The sequence below is a fragment of the Talpa occidentalis genome, unplaced genomic scaffold, assembly GCF_014898055.3.
Source record: "Talpa occidentalis isolate TD23 unplaced genomic scaffold, MPIMG_talOcc4v2.1, whole genome shotgun sequence".
NCBI classification, from domain to species: Eukaryota; Metazoa; Chordata; class Mammalia; order Eulipotyphla; family Talpidae; genus Talpa; species Talpa occidentalis.
In genome coordinates, this window is record NW_026555331.1 from 39,946,769 (window position 1) to 39,963,861 (window position 17,093).

At 34.2% G+C, this 17,093-nt stretch overlaps 1 protein-coding gene across 2 annotated transcripts in view; it reads left to right on the top strand.

The window, feature by feature from the left end:
- MMP16 (matrix metallopeptidase 16) overlaps positions 1-17,093 on the top strand; it is a 245,100-nt gene that overhangs the window by 157,746 nt on the left and 70,261 nt on the right. For both annotated transcript variants that reach the window (XM_054692118.1, XM_054692119.1), the window contains one exon: positions 15,592-15,753. In XM_054692118.1, the coding sequence (XP_054548093.1) occupies positions 15,592-15,753 (162 nt within the window). The remainder of the gene's footprint in view (positions 1-15,591; positions 15,754-17,093) is intronic.

Sequence of the window (17,093 nt, forward strand, 5' to 3'; positions counted from 1 at the left end):
CATGTGGCTTCTTTACTATATTTGCTGTTGTTTGATTGTTATATTAATGGTTTCTTGAAAACTTATTTTTCTATCATTATAGGAGGGAGGTTAGACAATATGCTTAGGCCATCTTGTAACAGGGTGGTCCCCAGGAAAGGGGGAGGTTCCCTGCCCCACCCAAGGGAGGGTGGAGCTGAGCAGGGAGAGGAGAAGCTGCAGAAGAGACTGAGGAAGGAAGAAGGATGGAGCCAGGAGACCTGGAGGAGGCGCGTGGAGCCTAGAGACATGTGAAGAAACTGCGCTTGTCTTTTGGTCATGGACTGGGTGACACAGATGTGGGTGAGACCCCTGGGGAGGTGACCATGGCAGCTTTTATCTTGATGTTGATTTTGCTCTTTTCCTTCCGGGCTTGTCTGGTTGTTTCTGGCCCTTTTCTGGGGGTCCCCACTGGAAGATGCTTTAGACTTGTGGCAGGCGTTGGGGCCTTGCTCTGGGCCAATCCCATTTGGATGGACTTTTACCCACGAGGGGATGGGTAACTTTGGGTGCTTCATTTAGAAACTAGATTCTTTGCCTTTCCTGTATTGTTTCCTAGTTTTATTAAAGTTCCTTCCCACTAAAGTCTCCTATGTTTTGTGTTGATGCAGCGAATGGCAGAACCCATTTAGAATAGGCAGGTTTGCGGGGTTTGGGCTGCCCCTCTCCCTGTCCTATAACAATCTCTGGTTGCTTATTGGTACTAATTGAATTGAATTTTCTAACAGCCCATAGTGACTCGACTGGGAATTAGGAATCCTTCCTTCCTTTTTTCCTCTCCTACCATCTATCCTGCCTCCTTCCCACCTTCCCTCTTCTTCTCCCTTCCTTTCATTTTTAAGAAAAGCAAATTGCCTCATACAGTGATTCATTTGGAAATGTCTGAAGTTTTTTAAACTTGACTATTAACATTTTCGTACAAATGCATATTGAGAACTTGTTTGGAGATTCTAGAAGTAGAACACTGATAACCCTTTAAGCTCTACCAAAGAATGTTACCCCTCTATTGAGGAAGGTTGTCCTCTTTAAGCAGCTTGTTGCTTTGGGAGGGAGTCACATGGAATTGTAGAGGAAGTGAACACCAGCTTATCTAGCCAGATCATCCTCACAATCCACATTTCTTAATTGTTGCACTTCAAAAGGATGGTCCTCAGGTTTGAGATAGACATTCCTGGGTTGTAAAACAGGCTACAGGGTGTGAGAAGATTTACATCTTGTAGGGGCAGAGAAAGAAATTACAAATAGTTGTCTAAAGCAAATGCTCTAATACAGGGAAATCAGAATCCTATAATCAAGAAGAAATACATTGAAAACTTAGGCAAAATGAAGGGAAAAGTAAGGCCATCTTGGTCATAAGTAAAATATATGCCACAAAACATATTTCAAATTCAACTGCTATATTGTTCACTCTTCGTGCCTTAATCTGATTTTTGTTTTATTATTACAATTTGCAGTTCCTCCCTGATATAAAAATAAGTATTTCTGGTGCTGAACTATTTAGCCTGAAAAAGTAGGAATTTTATGAATAAAAGGTATCTATTAGCTTGCAAATTACTATTCTCCCTCTGCAAGCATGAACTGGATTCAAGTTATATGAAGGATTTGCTGGATAGGCTGATAGGAAACAGGCATTTCCCCATTGCATGCACATAAAGACTGACCTTGAGCTTGCAGCTGTGTATGCTATTTACAGAGGCCTTGCCTCTTCCAATTCTGCCTCTTTGCATTACAGTAACCCCAATGTCCTTGTTGTGAGCCACCTTGTTGTGAGCCAGTCCTTGTATATTAGCAGCACCATATCATGGTATTATAGTAAACAACTCAAAACACTTCTGTGGTAGGATAAACTCATGTTAGTGAGGAAATGCTTGAAAGATATAGCCAAATAAATAAACTATAACCTAGATATGCTGGGAAAATGTGTGCCAGGTCTTAAAATGGACTTTTTAAACCATAATAATTAATATACTTTGAGAATGAAAATAAAAATGTTAAACTTTTCTAAATTTAGCAGTTGTCATAATAAAATAAAAAGTAAGTTTTACATGGATTTTGATGTTTATGAGGTTATGACCATAGTCAGTCAGGAAGGAAAGGAAATTTCCACTTACCCCTATGGGCTCTTCTTTGACTTGTCAAATAATCAAATTATTATTTGATTAATAGGTTGAAAAATAAATCACGTACATACAAATAGTCTGTGTGAACATATAGGTGAACATATTGGTTCCAAAAACCTGTGTGAACATATAGATTCCAAAAACAATGTGGCAGAATGAGGTTATATATGCTGAACTAAGGAAAGAGATAGGCGCCTGGGACTTCAAGGAGAGAAGGAGACGTCCATTACAGGTTGAGGGTAACACACATGAACAAGAACAGATGCTCTTTAATTAAATATTCACCGTGCCCTATAAGTAGATTTTTCAGATAGATTATTTTTTGGAAATGACCTAAATTCTGGGTAAGACTCCCGGTTTTCATTCTTTAAGGTAGTTAAGTTTTAGAAGTTTCTCATGAGCCTACAGGGCCTCAGCTGATCTCTGTTGGAAATGATTCACATGCCAAAGTGTCATGTCTTGGGGAAGCCCATTTTGCATATCCTGAGGATGCATATCTTTTACCAACTGTAATTATGGGAAGTAGCATAACTCAAATATATATATATATATATATATATATATATATATATCAATCATTCCATCACTTCAGTATTTTGCTTTCCAGTTTCAGGGGCTCCTGGCTTTTGTTCCCATTGTTATTGCCTTTTTTGGGTGTTCCTCACCAATAGCTTTGACTATTGTAACAGTCTTCTGTTATTTCAATGCCTAAACAATATGTAATTCTGATGTCAGAGAGATATAGTACTCTATTACTCCAGCTTAATGATCAAACTCTTAAATTTTATATTTAAAACTCTCCAAAACTGATCATAATATATTTCCCAGACATTACTGGCTTATCCTGTATCATGACCATGCTTAATCAGTTGATATGCTAGCTTTGTGAAAGTCAACACTTAAATTCCTATTCTCATGCTTAGTAGATTTGGCCTTAAATAAGACAATGTACCTGAGTTTCAATTTCTTCTCATGTAAATTGGGGAATTTAGTTTCTAATATAAAAGTTTATAAAGTCTATTAACTATAGGAATAGGACTAGTAAGAGTAGTAGTCACTATTTTCAACTACCATGTTTTAAGCACTGATGATGTTTTAGGTACTATTCACAATATTTTATATACATCATGCTATTTGTCCCACCATCAACCCTTTAAGTAGATATAAGACCTATCTTTCTTTACAGAATAAGAAAGTGAATCACAGAGAGCTTAGTAATATACTAGGCACTTTTATAGTCAGTAGCTAGCTGACTTATAATTTTAAAGCTGGTTAGTCTTAGAGGTTTTCAGAGAAGTAAATATAACATTTTACAAATGCATGCATTTTTTTTTTTCAGAGAAATTTCATAGTTTCTCAGATTCTCTGAGAGATTTGTGAGCCCTAAACAGCAAAGAATCACTGAATTTTCAGTTCCTTAATTAAGAGCAAGGGATTTGGGTAATTTATCTTTAGAGACCCTGGCACTTTGTATTATCTGGCACAGAGTAAAAAAAAAAAAATCAATTACATGTTAGGATTAATTGTTTATCAATAGTTCAGTGATTCTATAAAAAGTTCCTTGCATATAATGATAATTAGTAGTTTATTTTTCTTTTTTACTGGATGTCACATTGTTGCTGCTGGTCTGGAAATTATAGCACAAAATATCAAGATTGCTATACTAAGCACACTTAGAACTTTGGATGAAACAGTACATATTGTTTGCCTACAGTAAAATAGCAAATAACTCAGTTGCTAAATATTTTTTTTTTTCAATTCATTGTATGATTACTTTTGTGTAAGCAGTCACTTAAATTGATCTCTTTTATAGTAGCTGCGGAGAGAGGGAAGTAGGCTTCCAGAATCATCCTGACAATCAAACTGAGCTGTGCAGGGGAAAGGTACAACAAAGATAATCCACATGTGGATAAATAGCATAGGACATAACTGAAGATGTCGTTAGAGTAACAACTATATTCAATAGGAAATGGGGAAGAATTCCTGGTTAATATAGTGTGATCAGCTACATCTAATGTTGATGTCTTTTAGCAAAATTTTTCTTAGTTTATTGAAGGTATGTCTCATTTGCTAAAAACAAAACAAAACTGAAAACAGGCTTTGTATCCAAACTAAAACCAAAATGAATTAAAAAAAAAAAAAAACTGTGGACCTCCCCTGGTGGCGGCGCAGAGGTTGAGCTGGGCTGCGAGGCTGTCTGCAGCCTCTGCAGCACCAATTCATTCCCCGGCCACTGGCAAGCGTCCCACAAAAAAACAAAACAAATCAAAACAAAATATAAAACAACAAAAAAAAAAAACCTTGGACTTAATTATCCAAGTATTTTATTAGGATTTCTTCTTTACCTGGCTAACATAGACCTACATTGTTTTGATTATATTGATATGTTCTTGAGTGCTTATTTAACTAAAAATTATAAATGTTTGTTAGTTTTGTTATAGAGCAGCCCCGATATTGAACAGAATCTATATGGAATTAGCTTTGGGACATCCTTTTCCCCCTAACAATTTCATATCTTTAAGACTACCTTTACTGACTTTGAAAGAACTATTAAATGGCTATCTGTTGTCCTTATTTTAAGTGTCAGGTATTTAAATGTGCCTAATTAGTGTGGCATGCTTCAAAATATAATTAATCCAAACAAACAATTCTGTACATTTTCAACAAACCTACCTCAACTGCTAAAAAATTGTTTTGAAATATAATTTAAATTGTTTTGAAATAATTGTTTTGAAATATAATTTAAAGAATGAAATCCCATGTACAATATCTTTTTCCTTTCTATAGCAGTACTGTTTCCTTTTCTTTAAAAATATCCTTGCTACAGGGCTTTTAGACTTAATTAAAAATCAGAAGACATGAAAATGATTAAAACTTTTTGAGCAGCCAGGATTATGCTGAGGATGTCCATTTTAAGATACGAAGTCTGGCATTAATTCAATAGAGAAAAGGAATACTATTGTTATATACTCCTAGAAAGAGCTCTTAAGCAACACCTGCTCTTTGAATAGGTGACTTGACAGAGTGGTGCTTATCTCCTGGGATACACAGTCTAGAGCCTTTAGAAGATGTTTAGGGTTGAGAGGAAAGTAGAGAAATCTATTTTTGCAGCACGCTAAGATTTTGGCTTTTGGCCTAGGTTTTATCAGTTCCTGCTACTTACTGAGTAACTTTGGCCAAATCACACAATCTGTGAAATTCTTCCATTTTCTTATCTATAAAATGGTGACAATTAAACTCAATTAATATGGTATGATGTAGATAAACTTGTACATGTAACGTACCTGTTACCCTAAGCAGTACATAGGAATATTATCTGATCTTTCTTCCTTTACTGTTATAGCACTTTACAAACCTTTTTGTGACCTTTAATTCTTCCAGTCTTTCCGCATCAGAATAATACCATATATAACAAACCACTCCAAATATTTGAGCATATATGAAAGTAAATTAGATTCTCTATTAAACTCAATAAAATTTATCTGACACACATATAAATTCTACTCGTAATTGTTACTTCGATACATTTTATTTGCCCATATTTGGTAATCAACTATGGGCAATAGCAACAATACACTTTTTCCCCACAAACTATATCTGACTCAATTGGGTGAAAATGTCTAGAGGAAGAGCTAGAGGCCCTTGGGGAGCAGCCGAGCCTACATACAGTGGCGTGGGGACAGAAATTGTGGAAAAGTAAAAAGGCACTGTGCCTTTGAGGAATTGAAGGCTAGGTGAAAGAGTAGAAGTGGTAGGAAAAAAAATGTGTGTAAAAATCTACCTACCGTCAGTTTCTCTCAGCTTCTACCATGCGGATCATCACTGTGATCTTACTCTCATCTGGCACCAGGGTGTCAGGTGGAGCTCAACTCTGACTGGCATTGGCTGCCTGACTGAGCATTTCTGTACCTTTTGAAAGCTCTATTGATAAAGAAGCATAAGGAAGTTATAGGTCACGAAGTTCCAATGGCATAATTCTGGATCATAATAGATGCTCAATGAATAGTATTTCTCTCCTGTTCTTTTGTCATACCTGGCTACCAAACTTTTCTGACCCTGGTAGGAAGCATAGGTTTGCTGTCCATCAAAAGAGTGCCTTCTCATCAGTGAAGTACAGAGGTTAGTGCAACCAAGGCATCAGGTTTCACACATTTGAAAAAACTTATGAGTCTGGGAAATGGCTGCTATTCGTCTATCTAAAATTTCAGTCAGACTTCCATTCATCCTTAAGCTTACCATCAAAGGTTTCAATTTAGTAGAGAAGTTGAACTGGGCAATATTAAAAAAACCCCTTTTATCTCAAGATCATTTATAAATACTCATATACTTTGGAGTCTCTTCTTTTTCTACTCTTTTTTTTGTTGTTTAGTTTTTCATTCCTGTATCGTAATTCTAACCAACAGGAAAGGAGTTTAAGTACTAAAGTATTCTGTATTATCTCTTGCTGTGTGAAAAATCACCCCAAACTTAGCAGTGTAAAATAACAAACATTTATTATCTCCACAGTTCTGAAGGTCTAGATTCCTCGAATAGCTTTAGCTGGATGGTTGTGGTCCAATATGCAGTGACATTGTGACTGAGGCTCCAGTTAGCTTAAGAAGTTGGAGAATCTACATTTAAGCTCACTCACATGACTGTTGAGAGGAAGGCTCAGTTTTCCATATGGGCCTCTCCATAGGGCTTTTTGCAAAGCATGGTGATGGCTTCTCCAGGGTATAAAGAATGAGAGAATGAAAAAAAAGTGTGCATGTTAGAGAAAGAGAGATTATGAATGAGAGGGAGAGCCAAGATGAAAGCCCTTGTATTTTACACAATGGAATATTACTCAGCAATCAAAAAAGATAAACTCATGCAATTTGCAGCAACATGGATGGAGCTGAAAGGGATCATGGTCAGTGAAATAAGCCAGAGAGAAAAAGAAAAATACCAGATGGTCTCACTCATAGCAGGAATCTAGAAAACCTAAATAAGGGACCAGGAAAAAGACTAATCATAATGAAGTAAAAATCAAAATCAACAGGCAACTATGAACCAGAGACACATTATGGGGGGGGGGGCAGGGAAAGGCGGGATGGGGGTCAAAATAAGGGGGTTGCAATTGTATGGGGAATATAAAAATAAAATTAAAAAATAAAATAAAACACTCTTCATGAAAAAAAAAAAATTGAAAGTCCTAGTATTTTATAAACTAACCTTGGAAGATCCGTACCATCACTTCTACCATACTGAGCCTCAATGACCTGATTCAAGGTAGAGATCATGCCCCAAATTAGAGGTTGCTTCTCCTTTAGCCGTTTAGTTTCTTAACTGGTGAAATAACTTTATGAATAGTCTGAGAGGTTTGAGATTGAGATTTTAGAAGACCTGTGCTACCTGTAATATTAAACACTGGAGATAGTTCTGCTAATCAAAGATTCAGTGATGACTTATGAATTTTATTTCTAAACATGAACATAGGTATTTTAAATGTTGAAATATATAAAATTGTAAATCTACTTAAATTTGCTCTGCTAGTTATTTAACCTACTGGTAAATATTAATATTTGTATTCATTAGAATCTGTCAGGACAGTTACTATATATGTTACAATCAAATTATATGCAAAAGGCCAAAGATACACAAAGACAAAAGAACTATATCTACCTGGGGGAGGGGGGAAGGCTTCACAGAGGAGCTGTTTTTGAGTTTTGTTTTAAAGGATTAATAAGAATTTGCATGCCTTTTTAGGCATGCAAGAAGATACATATTAGAAAAAAAATGTGTTTAAAAGAGATCATTTAGAATGATACCATCTTTATAATCTATGGTCTATTTATACACACATCAGATGGAAATTTCAAAATATAGTAAAAGAATGAGAAATTCAAAACTCAGGTTATGATTACCTCTATAGGATGCCAGGAAGCTGGCACTCTGAGTTAAGAAAGAAACCAGAGTCGATTCAATGGTGCTGGTGAATAGGTTTGTAAGATTATAAGTGTTAGAATTATTTACAACAATTTTTATGCATGAAATATCATATAGTCATTTTTAGCATGCAGGAGATGTTGTCAGCAGAGGAAACAGCATGAAAATGCATGCATGGCTGAGCGAAAGAGCTGGAATAAAATATAAAGACATAATTACGACAGGAAATTATAACTAATGCATTGTCTTTTATAATATACAGTTCAGTGTTCTGAAATTGTATTGGAGTATACAAAGGAAAGAAGATTAGAGATACAACTGAAAGCAATAAACTCAAAACTCAAAATCTTGCAAAAGGAGCAAGTACTATTTCTGTATTAGAAATCAGAAGGCTGGCTTCTCCATTGTTGCCTGCATGGTGATAACATCAAGGCAAAATACAATTGAGAACCTCAAATAATGTGAATTAATGATAAGTTACAGGAGCAGTTATTATTTTCATCATTAGGAAAGAGGTCTGGTGCATTTTAATTGTCTAAAACTCATCATGTGCCAACAACTTTTGTTCCTAGTGGAATTCAAATCACAGGGTGGTACTTTATTTAACAACTTACCCTTTTACACTATTGTGAATCTACAAGTAAGGTTTAATTATATTATTGCCAATCATCTGAAGAATGGTAATTACTTGGAGCTCTTGGCCAATATTTCTGATTGAAAGTGCTATGGGAACTCAGTAGTTCATAGGTTCATATCCTGATCCTATCAATTTTCTTCTAAAGCTTTGTTCTGTTCCTTAGACAAGGAGAGATTCCATCCTTGAAAATAGAGCTTAGGAAAAACTTAACTGATCTGGAAAGAACATATATATGAAATGAAATGACTTTACTCTTATTACTTTCTTTTTCTTTTTCTTTTTTTGTCTTTTTGCATTTCTCTTACTAGCCGAACATGGAAAAAAAATTATAACTTAAATAAAAATTTATTCTCCTTTGGGAGATTTGAAGTGCTTTTAAAAAGACAAGGTCTGAAATCTTGATAGATGACTAAAATCAATATTTATTTGCCCATGTAAGAAAATGTATTTCTACAATTTATTTAGGAACAAAGTTCAAGGTACTTTTTTTTTTAATATAGGGAAAGACATATAATGCATAGAAGCAAAGTTATTATGGTTGTATGTTTTTTCCTTTCAAAGATGATAAAGAAGGTTTAATTTATGTAAAGCCACATTGGAACTTTCTGACCAAGAAGGTGTATCTTTTTTGCCAAAAGAAGGTCAAGGGTGTCTAAAGGTATTTTTGAATTGGTGCTCTCTTCTTGCTGAGTCCTATTGTCAACAAGGCTGTTTCTGGTCAACCTGAATACCAACTCTAAGGTCTGCTCTGGTTTCTGTTGCCTTGGTTTTTGCTGGTCCTTCAGCTATTGATAGATTTTTGTTCTCTGGTGAAAATTTTCCTTGACATTTATCCCACAGACAGCACATTCCAGCCAGAGTGCCCACATTTTCACATGTGGGTATTGGGCATGCTCAGAAGCTAAACATACACCTATCCTTCTAACACCTTGCATATTTTCATAGTTGCAATAAGTTTCATTGATATCATATTTGCAGCCTAACAGAGGCGTCCCTGATTTAAAATTACAAAAGCGTTCATTTAGACTTGGTGTTAGATGTTCTATATTTTAAAAATTCCTTAGCTCTTCGTCTTCCCTACTTTCCTCTCCCCTGCAACACAATCCTTGGTTATCTTCTATTTTACATACTTGGAAACACTCTCATAGTTTCATAATTTCTTTATAAAAAAAATTCCTTCCTTCCTTCTGTTTTGTTTTTTTTTTTTTAATCTCAACCCGTGACTAAAATATGTTCCCTAGATGACCCCTAATAATCATGTTTCCTGGTTTTTTACTCAAAGTGTCATCTTTAAAGAAAAAAATTCTGTTTTCCTGTAATTCTACTGTCTTTTGATTTTCTACTATCTCACCTCTAATCATCCCACTCTAACTCCTTTCTCCTTCTATTATAGTTCATTCTCCATAAGTGTCAATAAAATGTGTTCTGCAGTCCATAGCACTCTCCTCTTAAACCATGTCCTCTGTTCACTACCTGTAGAGACAAGAATTCACTGACATTTATTGAACAATAATTGACTAACTGTGTTGAGTACTATAGTTCCATTGTTCAAAGCCAAATAAAAGTAATGGCCTCAGTAGACTTCTATCATCTTTTCTCATTCTTTTTTCCATTCCAGTCCTTTACATGAAAGGGAAAAAAATTATGTGGGGAAATAGGAAGAAGAGAGGATATAAACTTGCTGTTACAAGTTGAATAAAGTCTGAGGTCTAATGTGTAACATGGTGACTACAGTTGATAACGCTGCATTGTATAATGAATATTTGCTAAAAGAATAGAAATTAAATGTTCTCATAAAAAAGTTGACTATGTGAGATGATGGACGTGTTAATTAACTTGATGCAGGGAATCCTTTCAAATTGTGTGGTGTATGTATGAAATAACTGGGATGTATGTTTTTTGCTACAATTTTAATCTATCAATTGTACTTCAGTAAAGCTGGAGAGAAAAAGGAAAACAATTCTAAACCATATGTAGGTAAAAATTGTTTTATTCTTTGCTACTCAATTGCACATTAGTCCTCCAATTACTGATCTGTTCATTCTACTCCTTCAAAGAGTAATCATCCACTATGTGCCATATAATGTCTTTGAACTGGAGACTCTTAAAATAAATGATATACAATTGCAGTCTAAAGAATTCAAAACATATTGGGAAAATAATCGATGGTATGAATAACATTAAATAAAATATTAAGTGACACAAATAATAAAATGTTAAATCCGGTTACTTTGGGAAAATAATAAAATGCCACTAAGTATATTTTAGGAAGATATACGAAGATATATTGGGAATGTCAGGTGTTAACAGCATCCCTTGGGGGAAAGACTTCATAAAGAAGTTAATGTTTAGGCATTATCATCAAATCTGACAATGTATGCAGCCAAAACACCTGAGAGGCTAAGGCAGTTCTGGAAGAAAAACAGCTAGTGTGTCAAACTTACCCAGACAATCATACATTTCTGTGACAGAAAGAAGGAACACAAAGAAATGGGAGCTAAATATTACTATGGAAAGGAAAGACAAGAACTTATAAGGATCTTGGTTACCTTGCTGAGGAATGTGAAAATTATCTTGCAGGTAGTGAAAAAACAAGAGATATTTAAACAAAGTTTAACAGTTATAACAAGTAGTCCCTTCTATTTCTGTACATTTTTCTGTATATCCCCTCAATAATTTTCCTTGCATCTTAAGTTATGTTCCTTTAAAACTACTCCTAACAATAAAATAACCTCTTAGATTTTATATATTATAATCTGAAGTCTAAATTTGATTACCACTTCCTTCCAATCATATCTATCACAACAGGATACATAGGACACAACTTTCCCACCATGCCCCACCCTAGACTCCAGTTCCTATATAAATTGCTATTTCTGCCTCCATCTCCATCTCTTTTCTACTTTGTCAGACTGTTCCCTCCAGAAAAATTCCAAATGAATTATCAACAAATCCCCTTAATAATCAACTGATTTGGAGGATGTTCTCTTTAGGATCCTTTTTTGTAATTTAATTTGCTCTCTCCATTGTTTATACTCTTACTCTCACATTTCTCCAAAATGATGACTGTTTTTTCTTCTCCAAATTCCTTCTACCACAGGGCCAGATAAATGGTGCCTGGCCTTACTTTACTTCTCTTTAATGCCAATTCAAAATCATTCTCCTATCCTCCTTTATGTAGACTTCACCTGTTGGCTATGATTTTTGTCAGACTACTCCATCCATGATCTCTTCATGCTCTATACTCTTCTGCTAACCCTCATGTTATTCTCCTTATTTCATGATCATTTTAACTGCTGGTTCAATGCTACTACCTTCAACACTGCCCTTGTTTATTTCAAAATTCATGTTGTTTGTCCAATGTCTGCCATCTCAGTTATTGGATCTCCTCTCCAGTGATTCATATTTCATTCTAACTCTGAGATTCACTCTCATGACTATAACTTTGGCATTGCTTTTACAAATCGCAACTCCACATACCTTCTACTACTAGAATTTTGTGTTTTTCCAGCTTTCTGCCACTGACATCATGACTCCATTTATCATTTGACCTGTCAGAATTAAAATGATCTTAAATTGGTCTACCACTTTATCTTGCTATAGTCCTTTTTCATCCCATATTATTTCTTCCTTCCTTCCTTATATGACATAAATGCCAGAGTCAAAAATCACTGTCTTACATATACCTATAGCATCTTTGTTTATCTCTCTGATTCCATGCATCTGAATACCAAAATTCTGGCAAAATCAACACAACCACCTAGGTATCTGCACACATACAGCTCAGCAAGAATGAAGAAATCACACCACATAATGAGACTGATCTCACTTTAAACTCATGATCGTGACTCCTGACAATTGTTCTGTATTCCCATTATCCATTTACACTCTGTACAAATATTTCATATATTCTCCTTTTTTCTCTTTTATTTTCTCAGTTGCAGAAGCTTACTATTTCTCTAAGCAGATCAAAATATTCAGAAAAGATCTTTCTTGGTTCTACCAGTACTTGTACCACCTGCCAGAACTTATCTACTCTTCACTTATTGCTATAACTGTTGTCGAACTATTCATTCTCTTAACCAAGGCCAGCTTTTTCCTATCAATGCTCACCTGTCCCAAATGTATACTTTAAGTCAGCAACTGCCTCTGAATTCTATATGCATATTTCCAAGTGGGCTTGAATCTCCAATTAAATATTTAAAATGCATCTATTATCAGAAAAATGAACTCCTGGTAATGCAACCCGCCTATTATCCCTCATACTCCACTAAAGCAACAAAACGTAGTTCCTCCTATGGTTTTCTCCAAGTGAAAAGCAAGACATGAAAATTAATATAGCATATATTAGATTTAATAACAAAAATTTCTTTTAAAAATATACTAATTCTTCTCTGGACATCTAATTCTCACAACAACTCTGTAAGTCACTATTATTGGTGTATAGCAATCTGATTCTTTCAGTTGTTGGGGCCAGAAAGTGATGTGCTATCTTTGAAATTTTTTTCTTTTTTCACATCTTGTATCCTTTAAAAAACTTTGTAATTTTTAGTTCAACATCTGTTGAGGATTGTACTGCTTTTCTATAACCCTGTTACTCTCATTTTGGTCCATATCACCAACATTTATCACTACGTAACATCCTGTATACTATACTTTTCTCTCTTTCTTTTTTTTTTTAATATCTCCCCTACTGGGATATGAATGTTTTGAGGTGGGAATTTTTTTGTATGTTTTGTTCATTACTGTATCTTCATAGCCTGTATCAGTGCCTAACACATCCTAAGCATGCAATAAATTATTTTGGTGCTCTAACTTCAGAGACTGAATCTTGCTGCTTTCCTTACCCACTGCACTTGATTCTCCAGAGCAATTATCAGAGTGATCATGTTGAACTGTAAGTCTACTCAAAAACTTCCAGTGGTTCCCCACCATAGTCAGAGTAAAAGCCAGACATCATTACTATTATCTAAAATTCATTACATAGTCTGGATTCCTTTTTTCATTGACCTCATCCTTTCTCTTTTATCTCTCCCTGTCACTTTCCACTATGTAACATCATATATATATAAATTCTGTATCTTGTTTATTACTAGTATTCCCCATTACAATATAAATGATGAGGGCAGGAAATTTTTGTATGCTCTGATCATTGCTATATTAGAGTGCTATATTAGAGTGCCTGACACATCATAGGCATGCAATAAAAGGTAATGGGATGAATGGATAATTTAATGAATGGAATTGTTTTGACATGGCTAAATTATATAATCTGTGCACACTAATACTCGTACAGTTGTATGATTTACTATACTAATTAAGAATGATCTCTGGAATCAGGCTGAAAGAAATTTGAATTCCAGTTCTTTCTTATTATGTGACCTTACAAACTGTACTTAAAGTTTCCAAGTTTTATTTCTCATTTTTTAAATGAACATAATAATAGTGACTTACTCACAGAGTTGTGAGAATTAGATGCCCAGAGAAGAATTAGTAAACTTTTAAAAGTAATTTTTGTTATTAAATCTAATACATGCTATATTAATTTTCATGTTTTGCTTTTCACTTTAAAGTAATTATGAAAGAGGAGAAGAGAAGTTCTTTGAGATTGGAAATGTTAACTTCTTTTTCTTTTTAAACCCCTCTAATTTGTTTCACATTGTTATTTAACCAGTTGTTCCTAAGTATCAGGTTGGCCTCTGTGAAGTCTTGAATGTTTCCTTCAGTATGTTAATGTCATACAGGGACAGCCCCCTGGTCTCAGCCATTACTCTTTGACAGACCACTCCAGAGTAAGAAAAGTGTTGATTATGTACCTGGCATTTGCCTGAAAGAAATAGCCCTCTGCAGGGAATTATAATAAAAATGACTGAAAAGGAGTTTTCCTAAAAATAATACTCAGGAAGTTCATCAAAATCATTTACATTTGTAAAAAGGCATCATGTAAAACTTTATACTTTATGTCAAATCATGTTAAACTTTTCACATAAGCATAACAGACTTAACTATTTGATGTTCACATGATTCAACTGATTTTTTTAGAATCAATAAATATATATGTGGGATTGGCTCTTTTCCTCATGAGTTTAGTTAAGATGATCCAGGAATGGATGACCTCAGCAGGGGCTTGATTGCAAAAAGCAAACCAAGTGTCTTTATTGCCCTAAATCAACTTCACTGTGCAAGTTTACCACAGGAGAGAGATTTGTTGTTTTTTTAAGTGAGAAACAGCAGCTCTAAGATAAAAACATTTTGTTCAAATTTCCTATGAACTGGTTAGCACATATTGTAAGGGCTAGGATTAGAATCCTAGTCAGTGTAACTGCTGGACTACAACTTTAGTCTTAAATTTCTGTATTCTTATCTTCTAGGCTAGTAAGCAAGAAAAGCCTTAGTCTTGAAGTTATAATAACCTCAGTTCTAGCCACAGTTTTGTAAATACAAAGATTGCTATTCTTGGAAAGACTAGCCACCTAGTCTTATGCCTTAATTTACTTATTTGTATAAAAGTAGGAATTGTATTTGCGCTACTAAGTTATTTTGAGAATTAAGTTCAATAAAAAGTTATAAAAGTGAGATTTTATATATCATATGCTTTATAATTAGAAGGCTATTTCAACAGCAGTAGCAATTTCTGGTATAGCTACTGTACTTCAGCTTTAATTCTTTGTTCATTCCTTTCAGTTACTAAAATCTATAACCTGATAACCACTACCTCCCCACTAACTGCCCACTTTTAAAACAATATGTTGGATTTTGTCAGTAGGAAATCTAGTGAAAAAATTCATACTGATAGTTGAAATAAAAATGCATCCTCTTTTTCTTGGGTAAATGTAACACCAAATTTTCCTTTTTAATTCTGTACTTGAATACTAATTATGATAACATACTTTCCTCTTATTTGCACAGGAAATGATTTATTTCTCGTAGCAGTTCATGAGCTGGGACATGCTCTGGGATTGGAGCATTCCAACGACCCTACAGCCATCATGGCTCCATTTTACCAGTACATGGAAACTGACAACTTCAAACTACCTAATGATGATTTGCAGGGCATCCAGAAGATATATGGTATGTCACCACTGTCTGTGTTTAGTTAACCCTATAATAAAGTCCAGAATCTCTGCTGTGTTTTCTTCTTTTAGAAATATTCTAACTATATAAGAGAAATAAATATTGCAGGGGGGGGATCTGGCCTGTTAGTCTTCTATCAAGTAAGTTTTCTTGGCAACAACCCCAGATATCTCAATATATAGAATATGGGAAAATCTATATACTGATAAAGTGTTCTTATTAAGTTTATTTAGAATGAAGATCTGATAAACTTTAGTATTTAAAATTCATATACAATATGTAATAAATTATAATCAACAAAAATAGTGGGAAATGTAAACCTTTTATATATAAGATATTGAGACTTTGGAACAAACTGACTGATTGACTCTATATGATATTTCATGTTAGATAGTTTCTAGACAAATCACTTTCAAAGTTGGAGAAAATAATCTATGTTATGAATATAAAAAAATAAACTCAAAAGCATATAATTACTGACTGAAAGTGAAAGTTAATAAATACAGGAGTGGGAGTTAACAAATTACTAAGTTTACTAGCATTAATTTAAAATAAATTTCTAGTTCAGTAAAATCTTTTATACTTATGGTATTCAGTAGAAGCAAAATTAAGACAAAAGGGAGAGAGAATATTGATATATATGTTTGCTTTATTCCTAAATCCTTCAAAAGAACCATTGACCTTTATGAGACATTTATTTCACACATAATTATTAAGAACTTGACATTTATAATGTACATATAGAGAATATGCTTTACTAAATTAATGAAATGAAGCTTTCATTTTACAGTATGAAAACAAACGTGTGCTATTTGTATGTTAATATCTCATATCCAGAAGATGTCATTTCCATTTTTAAGTAACATAGTTTAAGTTCACTAATTTGTTTTGTATTCATTAGTTTTTCAATTTTAATATCTCTGTGGTAAGCATTCTTTCATGGTTAAAATAGATTTGGGGGACAAAAAAGGTCAACTGTCATGCTGCTCTTTATTTTGGGGACACTGAGAAAAGAGAAATGTCTCAGACTGAAAACTAAATAGTTCATAGGTTGAATGAGCTATCATATGTCTAGCTGTGTGTCATCACAAATTCCTCCTCAGTAGCTAACTGAAAGAAAGCTCTTTCTCACGACCTCATGAATTGGTAGTCTGGACTCAAGGTCTGCAAAAGAATATTCTTTCCTTATCTAAATAGTAAACTCAAACAGTCCCCATTTTTTTTAAAACATAAATCCCTTGAGAAATGATGCTTTACATCTGTACCAAATTACATGTGTAAACTTTGGCTTGATTTAGAAACCTCTATTTAGAAATACTTTTTAACATTAATATTTT